General features: G+C 33.7%; 1 protein-coding gene and 1 long non-coding RNA gene across 6 annotated transcripts in view; one reads left to right on the top strand and one right to left on the bottom strand.

Annotated features, from left to right (window-relative positions):
- LOC149556318 (phenylacetaldehyde synthase-like) overlaps positions 1–12,524 on the top strand; it is a 177,488-nt gene that overhangs the window by 142,971 nt on the left and 21,993 nt on the right. For 2 of the 5 annotated variants that reach the window (XR_016364663.1, XR_016364662.1), the window contains 3 exons: positions 9,218–9,280; positions 9,385–9,438; positions 9,556–11,957. The exons of 1 other annotated variant lie outside the window; for it this stretch is intronic. Coding sequence is in view for 2 of the 4 variants with exons in the window: in XM_089830563.1 (XP_089686689.1) it covers positions 8,392–8,437 (46 nt within the window). In the remaining 2 variants the exon portion in view is untranslated. Of the gene's footprint in view, positions 1–8,313; positions 8,339–8,391; positions 8,523–9,217; positions 9,281–9,384; positions 9,439–9,555; positions 11,958–12,524 lie in introns of those variants that run through there. 2 more of the 5 variants (XM_089830563.1, XM_089830564.1) reach the window with 2 other exon arrangements.
- Positions 5,733–7,789, bottom strand: LOC149556319 (uncharacterized). Its single transcript, XR_016364660.1, has 2 exons — positions 7,081–7,789; positions 5,733–5,995 (listed from the first exon to the last, which is right to left on the bottom strand). It is a non-coding gene; the product is annotated as an uncharacterized LOC149556319 (long non-coding RNA).

Below are 12,524 nucleotides of genomic sequence, written 5' to 3'. Positions count from 1 at the left end.
GGAACCATGTTTAGTAGCACAAAGGATCTTCATATTCTCCTTCACATTTTGGACATGCCCCATACTTACCAATTTAGCATTTTTACTTGTTTCCCTTAAGATCATGTTGTTGCAACCCTTCCATAGGCACTAACTATCATCTAAAAGGCACTGTCTCCATAGCTCAATGATAAGGGGTGAGGAGACGGGGATCTCCAAGAATTGAAGACCTCTTTAGGTTCATTATTCCAACACCAATGTACTTTGAATAGGCTATGATATGGCTAACTTCCCAAGAAAAAGGTAGGAGAAGACGATGTGAACTATTGACTCAACATCATTTTCACATAGAACACTCCTATTAATAATTTGATTTCCTCTTTTTTGGATATTATCAAGAGTGAAAATCTTGTTATGACATACAATCAAATTAAAGAACTTAACTTTAGGAATGGCTTTGTTATCCCAAAACTAGTTTTAATAGTATAAGCTCTCAATTTGGAAATCTTTGATATGACTTCATCTATTTGGTCTAGTCTATACAATCTTAATGTATTCATATGAATTAAAATTTTAAAAGAAACTAGTTTCAAGTCAGCTTTAAACTAGTTGATGTCAACCTCCTAGTTCACCGTGTAGTCCTTCCTTTCCTAATAGTCCCTAGCCTTGAACCCTAGTCTATTGATAAGGACATCCTTTAAAGATAGAAACATAGAGCAATAGTCAAAAGTAGGCATATCTGACCTAGTATCCCCATTACCCACCTACCAAGAAGAACCTTGAGTGAGGAGGGGGATAGTCTTCTTTAGATTATTCCACAAAATCGACCCTTATACAAGGGGGTTCTTCAACAAGATGATCTCATTCCCATTTTTGAGATACTTTCCTCATAAAATATTGGCCTAGTCCAAATCTAACTTCATCACATTCCATCCAATCTTCAATATGAAGGCACTAAGTTCATAAGGTGGGAGTCCCTTACATTCAGGCATCCTTGATCCTTAGGAGAGAAGATCATTTTCCATTTGACAAATGAGAGCCTCTTCTTTTCTTCTAGTCCAATCCATAGGAAATTTATTTCGACAGTATCCAAATTTTTGGTCCAAAAAATTGGTATATAAAATAGGGATGTAACATATTGAGTAGAGCTTTAAAGATTCATCATTAGCATTTGGAGTTTGCTAGCTTTACTAAGAAGAGCTTCCTTCTGAGCTGTAAGTTTTAACTAAATTATTTTGAGAAAACTAGCCCAAACATTATTTTCCACTATAGCAAAAGTCAACGGCATTACAAGATAAATAGGGAGAAGGGCGACAATCTGGCAACTAGTAATCAAATAAATTTTGTTTTGGGAACTCTAGGGGGCATTAAAAAGTATAGAGAACTTTAAAACAAATTAAATTTCTAACCCAAAGCTAGGGTATAGTTCACTAGATTGTACCAACTATTGTAGCTTCTCCACCTGTCAGGTTGTCATCCACAAACTGTTGGTGTGAAACAATCTCTACTACAGAAGAGGGGTTAAAGCCTTTGATAGTACGAGAATCTACCATTCTACTAACATCTTGGCCAATAATATCAGCTAAATTGATAAAGAGATAGGAAGATAAAAGATCTTCTTGTCTTAGACCACCAGAGATACTAAAGAAACCCTTTGGGGAGCCATTGACTAGCACAAAAAACTTAGGCATTTTTTAAGCATTCCTCTATCAGCTGAAGGATTCTTCCTTTAAATCCAACTTTCTTAAGGAGCTCCATAAGAAAGTCTCGTGAGACCATGTCAATTACTTTGGAAATGTCAAGCTTAAGTATCATACTTTATTTTTCCCCTTTATCCATAAAGTGAATCACTTCTTAAACAGTAGCAATAACATCTTTTATTTGCTTCCTAGGGACAAAACCTTTCTGTTGAGGGTGGATCAAGTGATCTAGAAAGGGTTTGATGCAAGAAACCAATAATTTAGAAAAAAATCTTATATAAGGTATTACAAAGGCTGATAGATCTAAAATCCTCCAATTTTTTTGCCCCGGTCACCTTAGAAATTAGAGAAATAAAGGTATTATTGATCTCTTTAAGAATAGCCCTTGAAATAGAAAAATCTATGTCTGCCCAAAAACCATATTTTCCCATGATATCCTAGTAATTTATGAGGAACAATGAAAGAAAAGCATCTAGCCATGACGACTTATAAGGGCTTAGGGCAGAGGTGGAAACTCTAACCTCCTCTAGGTAAAAGCGCAAACCTGTGTCACCCTTTTGTAAACAAAAATGCTAACAAAAGTATAATTGTACACATTGAATGACATAAAATTCGTATTATTATTTTGAATTTGAAAATGAAGTAAACTAATGAAATGTGTAGAAATAGATGAAGTTTAAGATTATAATTTATAATTATTATTTGGAATAAGAATTGATATATTTTCCTAATTTTTATAGATAATTTTTTAGCTGCTGAAAAATGCTGAAAAATAGGGTCTAGTTCCCACCACAAAACTATATGGAAATAAACTTATTCCCTTTTATCTTTTACTATGTTATAGATAGCATATATAGGTAGAATAATCAAAAATAAAAAATGGCTTTAGACCTTTATTTTCTCTTTTATAATGATTCAAATTTCAACTCAGCTGGAATCGTTAGTTTTCATCTCCCACCACATTTTTCAAAATAAATCTATTCTAATTAGGAGAAAAATTATATATTCTAGAAGAGGTTTCTCTCCTCTAGAATTCCATATAATTTTTAATATTTTTTTATATGATTTAATAATTTTTTCTTTCTAAAAATTGATATTTTTTCGAGTGTTATAATATACTATAACTTATTACAACACTATAAACTCTGTATGAGAACAGTCTTGATTTCGAGCTCTACAAAATGGTGTTTATATGTTATTAAAAAAATATCATAAAAAATAGTAAGAGTTATTGAAACGCCACTTTTCTAAAATAATTTTATTTCTTTAGTAATTGGATACAAACTAGTATAAAACATGCATTTAATTGACATTTCCAATTGGAAAAGTGTATGACCATATACAACTTAGCTAGAATGAGTTTATCTAGATCATATGTTTGAACAAAATTGATTTTTAGATAGAAATATTCAAATTCAGTTGTTTTGTTAAGTCAACTTGAAATGTGATGTAGCTTTGTATTTTTACCCCTCTATAGTACCAAATTTCTTTAACTTCAGAAGCTATTCTAACGGGATACAAGTGGGAGCACATTGGAGTAGATTGATCATTCTAGCTTTTGAAGGATGATTGAGGGGGTTGGTTATGAAGGTCCCAAAAGTGAGGGACCACCTTGTGTTCCACTTCCACTTTCTAATTAATATTGCCTTGCTCTATGGCTAGATCTCTAATCGAGTTCCTTTTCCTATGCTTTAGCACCGATTGATGGAAGAATCTAGAATTTTTGTCTCCTCCATTGATCCATTAGATCTTGAACCTTTTTTTCCAAAAGGTCTCTTCCTTTAGAATGATATTGTGGAGATCAGACAAAAGACACTTTTCATGCTTATCCCTTTCCTGGTCCCATCCCATGGATTACATCTCCTTTTTTAAAAAGTGTAGTTTTTCCTTTATTCTATCATTTTGTTCAAAAATATTTCCAAAAGAAAACATAGTCCAATGTTTAAGATGTTCCTTCAAAACTTTTAGTTTACCCACAAACAAAAACATATCAGTATCAATAAGTTTACAATTCCACCATTTTTAAAAATGAGTGGGGAAATTTGGGTTAAGAGTCCACATATTTTCAAATAGAAAAGGATACATATCTTGTTTAACCAAAGGATACCATTTGAAAAAATATACAATGATAATCATAAAAAAACCTAACAATACCAAAAATTGAGAAATCATGAATGATGTTCCAATTTAAGAATAGAAGGCATAAGTCTAACCTAACATGGATCAAGTTGTTTCTAGAGTGCATGTTGGACCAAGTGAAACTCCCACCATGTACGTCCAAATCCTAGAGCTTCCCCTCCGAAATAAATTATGTAGATATAGTATAATGTAAGAAAAATCAATCATAACGCCTTTTGTAAGAATTGAAAAGAGGGGTTTTGAAATTCCCAATCACCATCCAATATTCAAACATATTGTCCTTATTGTCCAAAAGGATTTTCTCCCAATAGATCTTCCTTTCTCCCACCATATTTTTTGCATACACATTAGTTAGATTTCACACAAGATCTATATTATTATAAGACAACACCATGTATTGGACCTACTTTCCCTTGTAGAAAATAGAGCCACTCAAGAGGCAAGACTTCCAAATAATGACCAACCCACCTAAAGCTCCATTAGATTTAATGGAAAAAATTAGAGATAAAAGGTAGATATACTTGCTAATAGTAGACAAAAAGAAAACATGTATTTTTGTTTCTTGTAATAGAACAATATCCAGGTTCAAATCTTTAATAGGTACTTAACAAGCATCTACTTTTGTAGACTGTCAAGGCCTCTCATATTCTAGGAGACCATAATTATTGAGATTTATTGGATCACAAGTGCTCAAGAGTGCTTTGGATCTCACCACTAATGTCCTCTGCAAACTTATTTGTCAAAAATCTACTTGAATGCCTCCCAGTCTTCTAGTACATTCCCACATCAATATAATTATGGCTCTTTAAAAGGTAAATAGGGAGTGGGAGGGAGAATACTAAGGGGGAAGGGGAGAAGGGGAAAGGGGAGTCAAGGGGGCGATTGACAACAAGGGGAGAAAGTGGGAGAAATGGGGGGAGGGTGAGAAACCAATAGAGGGAGGGGGTAGGGTGTAAAAGGGAAAGGGTCACCATGGGGATAGAACTAACTTCTGAGGGGAGGGTGAAGGGAAGACAATAAGAGAAGAAGTGTGACCTAGGAAGGGAGGGAGGCACAAGGACCTAAGAGGGAGGGACAAAGAAGAGAGACTTCTCTAGCCCAATACCTCAGGACATGGGCATGGGCCCAAAAGTAGAGAGTGAAAATATCTGCAACCATCTTAGGAGAAGGCTTTTCAAGAGAATCCTTAGGGAAAGCATTTGAAAGTTGGATAGTCATAGAGAAGAGTTGGTAGAGGCATGGAGTTCTCATACTCTAGAGGTTGAGAAATAGAGAGATAAAGAGGGTCTGGTTACAAGTCACAACATCAACACCTAGAAAATCCCCAAATGAGTTGGATATGCCTTTAAAGACCTCTTTGTCCCATAATTTGAGGGGAATCCTAGGAATTTGTACCTAGGTGGAAACAACACCAAAAAGATGAGTGATCGAGTCAAACCCCAAGTGTCATTTATAAAGTTACAAAAGAATCTTGCTTCAAAACCATGGGTCACATACCAAGATACATAGGAAGTATTTCTTGAGGGAAAAAGAGATACAAAAGCATCCTTTGGGCAGTGCCAAAAATATTACCAAACCTTTCAAACCCTAATTAGCGAAATCCCATTTCCTGAGAAAAAATAGAATATGATCTTTGTGTGTACATAAAGTATCACACTTCTATAAACCATTATTCTTGAGAGAACCCATGGAAGAGGAAGTCTCAAGAGCCGACTTATAGCTCTCTATCTATGATGTGAAAAGTCTATGAGATGGTGATCCCCAAATGAACCAAACTATGCAACCCTTGCAAGGTGCACCATAGAACAAGAGATTCAAAGAGTAGAGGCAAGAGTGCTAATATCAAAGAATCTAGAATAAAATGCAATGCAAATGTAAGCTATTTTAAATGAATAGTAAGCTAACAAAGAGAACTAAGATAAAGTATAAAGGAAAATAAACTAAAAAGTATTACATAATGTAAGTAGAATGAGTGTTAAGCTAAAATGCAAAAATGCAAGAATGCTCTGAGTCTCCAAAAGTACCAAGAAAACTTGCACCATAACAATGGCATGAGAGACTAAGATCTTTAGAATGAGGAGAGAGCCCTCCTTCCAAACCTAAGGCCATAGTATGAGGACTTCCATTCTTTGATCCATGCACTTCAATCTCTTTGGTTCCTTTAGCCAACTCCCACTCTAAAGTTGCAGAGCACATTTCAAAAAAAATTCAACTCAATATGTTATGATGAAACTTAGTGCACCAAATATTATGTATAATAGAAAATTCATAGGTATGTGTTGCAACCTTATTGATAGTAACATATATCATTGAAAAAATTATTTTATTTCAACAGTATTGATTGTGTACCAAAAAAAGATGAATTTATAGATCAACCTATGGTTTGAAATTTCTCAAAATTATTTTGTACTTAATTGTATTATGTACAACCATGTATAGAGAGTGCTCCCATTGAAGATGTTTTGAGATTGAAAAATATATATTATAAATGATTTAATTATATTATATAAACTATGATACCTAAAAAATACTAGCACTTCCTTCTATGTGTTTCACAAAATAAAATGTCCTTTTCTACTAAAAATTATTTTCCACATAATTAGCTAACCCCAACATTCCTTAACCCACTTTTAGCTCTCATAAGCTACTTCACGAAAAGAAAATACTTTAATATCTCTATCACTAGTATTTTTCCTCCATAATGTGACTCAATATACTATTTAATTTTTTTAAAATTTGTTTCCTTTGTTATTATTTTTGGTTTATCAATTTCATTCCCTATTGAGACTTAAAGACTAAAATAGGGGCTTGAGTTAGCCCTATAAAACATCACTAATTAGGAAGATATTAAGACTTGGGCCACATAGTACTTCTACAGAATTTATAATCCTCCCCTAATTCAAAAGAAACCTAACACTGAAGAAGCTTTTCTTAGTGTTATCAATACAGTGATTGGTGAAGAAATGAATGAGGACTTGAATAGAAAGGTTTTAGATGAAGAAGTTAAGGAGGATGTAATTTCTATGGGAGATTATAAAGAACTAGAACTAGGACTAAATTAGTATTTGGAGGTTTCTAGTCAGCACATAAAATATCAAAAGACCAAGTTGTATTTCTTTAACATGAATTTACAAAAGATATCGTACCCACGAATATAGATCAAAATTAACTCTAGACAAAGCAATGCCCTATAAAACATCATACAAGAGCAAGATATATTGGTAGACTAGATTTATAAATAAATTTAAGAATATTCATGTACCTGGAAAACTCTGTTGCAGTAGACACGCTTCATGATAAAATAGAATATCTCCCATTAACCTAAGATTTAAATTCCGCAAGGCACAAATAATTATTCAAAATCAAACCAACCGATCCGTCCCTCGAGAGAGCGATGTATATGAAATTTAATTTTTACAAACAATCATCTTGAAATTTGTCTTCATCAATCAACGTTGATGGTTTTTTAAGAGTTCAAAAAATTGCTAACTCGAGACAAGTAGGTATCATTTACGGAAAGGACGGCGGGCATACATTTTATCAATAAAAATTGAAAGTGGGAAAAGATTCAGTTCCAATAACGTGGAAGGTCTTCAATCGAAAGCTTCAGTTCCAATCGAAAGCTTTCCAATAACGTGGAAGGTCTTCAATTTCATCAATCTCTGCCTCGGAGTGACTGAGCAAGTACCGCTGTGCTCTGAGGAATGTGATTCCATTTAAGAACTATCTTCTTGTACGCCATAAAGGAACGACACAAGATTGCACCACTAACAAGCAAATGAAGCGCCTCGTTCATTTTTTCTGAAAGTTCTTAATGGGAGTCCGCATTCATTTCTTTGAGCTGCTTAAGGAATTTAGCGAGATCTAGCATCAGTTTGAGAAGGTCCAAGCAATCTCTATTGTTTGTAGAAATCTTGTCGAATCTTTCAAGAACATTAGCTATTTAGAAATTTAGAAATTTAGAAAGTAGACACGCTTCTAACAGTGTCACCAATTTAGAAATTTCCGGCAGCCAATTTAGAAATTTCCATTAACACCAATTTAGAAATTTCTGGCAGCCAATTTAGAAATTTCCATTAACACCAATTTAGAAATTTCCGGCAGCCAATTTAGAAATTTCCATTAACACCAATTTAGAAATTTCCGGCAGCCAATTTAGAAATTTCCATCAACACCAATTTAGAAATTTCCGGCAGCCAATTTAGAAATTTCCATTAACACCAATTTAGAAATTTCCGGCAGCCAATTTAGAAATTTCCATTAATAATGTGACCGTTGCATCACAGCTCAATGCCATTATAAAAATCTTAGTTTTTGTACAGAACAGTTCTCCGCATTCAAACATACTTTTCGCAAGCAATTCTTTTCAGTAATTGTTGTTTTTTTTTTCTAACTTTCATGGCGAGAAACAACGGAAGGAAGAGGCTTAATGAGCTCGAAGATGAGATAATTAGTGTAGCCTTTAGAGTAATGTTTATGGTTTTTTGCTTTGTAGAAATGTTTGATCAGCAGCTCTTTCCAGATAGAGTCGATCACAAGCTCGGTGTTTTACTGCTTTGGTGTCTTGCTACAGTCGTCATGATTACGACTTGGCTTTGGATAGGAGAACCAGACGATGAGAAAGATGATTATGAGGAAGAAAAAGTAGTAAGAAAGAAAGAAAATGAGGTTCAAAAAATGGTGAGAAAAAATGGAAATGAGGGAAAAGAAGCGATAAATGAAGTTAGAAAGGTAGTGGGAAAAAATGGAAATGAGGAAAAGAAAATAATAAATGTGACTAAAAAAGTAGTGAGAAGAAATGAAAATGAGGGGAAAGAAGCAATGAGCATAGAAGAAGGTTTGGTAAAAGAACTAACAAAGAAATTAAATTCAAAAAATTTGAATCTTCCAGAAGGGGATACTCTACACAGTTGGAAATCTACTGCTCACCGGAAGGTTACTTTTGCACTAGACCATTCTGTAGAAGAGGCGAACTCCAAGAAAATGTCAAGCAGTAGGCGTGATGTTCCTAAATCAATAAAGGAGTTAGATCCACCATGTTTGCATCTTCAAGAGTCGGGTTCTCAACCTCCTTGGGAACCTAATTCTCAACCAAAGGTTACGCCCCAGCTGGAACGTTCGGTAGGAGAGGTGAACACCTACAAGAAAATGCCCACCATTCCACATAGTGTCCGTCAACCAGCATCTTCTCCTAGATTTCGTACAATAGAGGTAAATTATTAATGTGCAGTGAATTTGATTTTTTAATAAACTTAAAATCTGGTTTCTATTGGATTTTTTAGTTATTAGTTTATATTTTAATGTTATATATATGAATTTAAATTTTAACAAATTTAAAATTTAGTTTCTATTGGATTTTTAATTATTAGTTTTTATTTATATATTTATTTTATGTTCAGTGCAAAGTAGAAGTGCCTCTAAGAAGATCTACAAGAATTCGTAATAAACTTATGTTGGGGGAGGTAAATTTATTTTCTTATTAGTTTTTTCTCATTTGAAATCTATATTTTATTGGGTTTTTCAGTCATGATTTTTATATTAATGGAATATTCTTTATTGTCTTTAGTGTAAAATAGAAGTAGCCCCCAAAAAACAAGGAAATAAAGCTAGGCCAAAAGAGGTAAATTTCTCTGTTTTAATACATTTAAATTTTTTCCCTCAATTTTCAAACTACTTTTATTCGAATTTTCAGTCATTAGTTTTTATATTTATTGGTTATATTCCTTGTTGTATTTAGTGTAAAGCAGAAGTAGCTAAGCGAAGATCAAGGAGAATTAGCAAAGACATGACCCAACCATGAACATGTGTAAGGTCCCTCCTCACATGTACTTTTTAAATATGAATTTCCTTGTTACAATTGTTGTAGGCGATTAGAATGGTTATGAAATAATGTTTTATGGTTTAGATGTCCTAATAAGAATTGAGATCCTAATACATTCATGTTTTAAATAAGTAAGTCATTCAAGAATAAACTACATTATCTCGACTATTTAAATATTAAAATTTTTCTAACAATAATACAAGGTGTTTCACTTAATGATGATGTTATCGATTTTGTTACCTCAGTGATTTGGATTCTATGCATTTAGATAGTTCAATACTCACTATTGGTGATGTTATGGTGTTTAGGTACATGCATGCCTAACAATGATTATTCTTGTATTTAATCTACTAATGATTAAATGTGAGTAGAAATGAATTAAATAGTTAAATAATTGAAGCATTATGTTCTAAGTTCACCCCGACCCTTTGTAGCCTTGGTTGTTATTTTATCATTTTGATACTCACGACTCGAGATGTTGAAACATTACTTGATGCTTAGAACATACTATATTATTTCATGTTGTGTGATGTTATTTTCAGATATTTGATGTCTGTCATTTAATGCTTATGTATATGTATGTTGATGAATTAAGTAAAATGTAGGATTAACACATTGATTTTGGAATCTTTAAGATTAAGGATATAAGTAGGATGTAAGAAACCCTGATTGATGTATGTTTCAATTTATGTGAATTTCTGATACGTATATATGTACATGAGATTTTCGGAACTACTGATGTGTGCAATGAGTGTGCAGATATTTTAGCCGAGAAAATCGATGGAGGAACAGAACTGATCTCTATGTGTTAATTTTGGAAACCTTGTTGTTCTTAATTAAAGTATTCTAATTGTGAGATGTATGTATGTATGTATCCTTATGTGATCAGTAAAGGTTAATGTTCATAAACTGTGTTCTTATAGTGTCACTTGACACTCGTGAATTGTTTGTGCCCTTTAGCCTGCTAGTTAGGGTTAGTTGTGTAACCCATGGACCTAAGTCGGATTAAGTTAGTATCTTTTGCTAATTTGGTTCTTAATCAAATTTAGTGATCCTTAATTCAGATTAGTGCTTAATCTACTTTTTTAGCGTTGTTAGTTGGTCCTAATTATTTCCTAGCTTTTGTTTGGTTGGAAACCTATTCCTAAGGCTTTAAAACATGAAATAATTATGCCCAAGGGGTATGGGCATGGGTTGGGGGTCTTTTCCAACCCCTAAGCCCCTTTTGTTGACTTTGGAGATCACTCAAAAAGTCTCATTTTACCTTTGTGCGAAAATTGCAAGTGGTTATCTTGAGTTACCTCACCTCACCTCCACTTAGTGTTTAACCATGGTGTGGGTTGAGTTAGGAGCTTCTAGATTTGTAGGTGGGTGGGTGTAGTTATTGATCCTTTTGGGTGGTTGAGTTGGAGGCTTATTTGGAGGCCTTTCTTGGACTAGTGGAGGATGGTTACCCAATCTCTACATTTAGAGAGGAGTTCTTGAAAATTGAAAGGAAGGAAGGGGAAACTCTACTCAAACTTGTTCATTGCCATTACCTCTTTGCGAAGATAGGAATTATCATCTCCCTTGTTCAGATTTCATTCTTGTTTCATGCTTATGCTACCTTGTTGTTGTTTGAATGTTTGTATGTTTGTGGGTATGTTGGGAAGATTTGAAAACCATGTTATTTGGGATGATTTCTTTTCATGTTTATGTTGAAATTTTGAGATTTTCTTGCATGAGTGTTTTGGTATTACTCACCCTTGGATAGGGCAGAAGTGACCAATTTTGGGAAAGGTCTGTTTAGTCGGACTCCAACCAGTGTAGAGTCTCTTCTCAGGATGAGAAGAGGGAGAAAGGGTAGGGTGTTATGGGCCCCTACCTGTCAGCACAAACCTTGTATGATTATGGTATGTTAAAATCGAAGAACGGAAGTTCTTGGTAAATAGTCTCGATTGGGCATTTGTTTGGTGTTGTGCTTGACTTCTCCTGGTTGGAAGAATCCACCTTTCCATAGTGTTGATTCATTGTGAATCATATTGTGAAAACCTTGTATGAATACGCATGTTTGAATTGTTCTTGGTCATGCTTTTGGTCACTTGATCAGCTTCTGTTCCCTCCATGGTTCTAGAAATGAGTTGCAGAAAACATTATAAATCCCTTGAACAGGGTCATGAAGAAAATTTGATTTAATTGTTGAAATTTGGGATTGAGATCCTATTGTAAATTGTATTTTGAACCTTGTTGTAATAGGCAACGAAGCCGGGTTTTCTTCCTGATTCTTTCCCGGCTGAGCCTTTGAATCAGGTTTGCCAATAAAATGGTGTTTGAGTAAATATGCTTGCATTGAGTCTTATAGCTTTGTTTTCTGTTTTGCATATGTAATTTAAAAATCAGATGTGATGGTGTTACCTTACTGCACATTTTTATGGTTGGTAATCACATTCGTATAAATTTGATTTATTAGATAACATGTTGATATATACTTAGCTATGCAATTTTAAGTTTAAAATATGTTAAGAAAATTTGCATTTGAGTTATGCTTAATTTTTATAATTATACATGTGCGTGAGGAAGTTAAGTGAATTGAGTGAATACTTGTTTCTTACATTTAATCCTATTATCACTTTTAAATATTAAAACAAAATTTGTTGGTGTTCTGGGCATGACATTTTGGTATCAGAGCCTGAGTTCGTAACACTTGGGCAATAATGGGTTCATATAAAGTATGGAAGTTTAAAACTGCATGGACTAAACCTCCTCTTAAATTTACGTATTTGATTCGAAGGAGAAATAATCCTATCTTATTGTATTAACAAGACGTTTAAACTCTAGGTTATAATCAATTTTTTTTTAAAAAAAAAAAAAAAAACCTCCTTGGCTAATTAAGTACTTTGGATAAT

Source organism: Cupressus sempervirens, chromosome 5, assembly GCF_028749045.1.
Source record: "Cupressus sempervirens isolate cs-2001-9-10 chromosome 5, ASM2874904v1, whole genome shotgun sequence".
In the NCBI taxonomy this organism is placed as follows: domain Eukaryota; kingdom Viridiplantae; phylum Streptophyta; class Pinopsida; order Cupressales; family Cupressaceae; genus Cupressus; species Cupressus sempervirens.
Note: the sequence above shows the minus strand (reverse complement) of the source record. Positions and strands in the feature narration are given on the sequence as shown.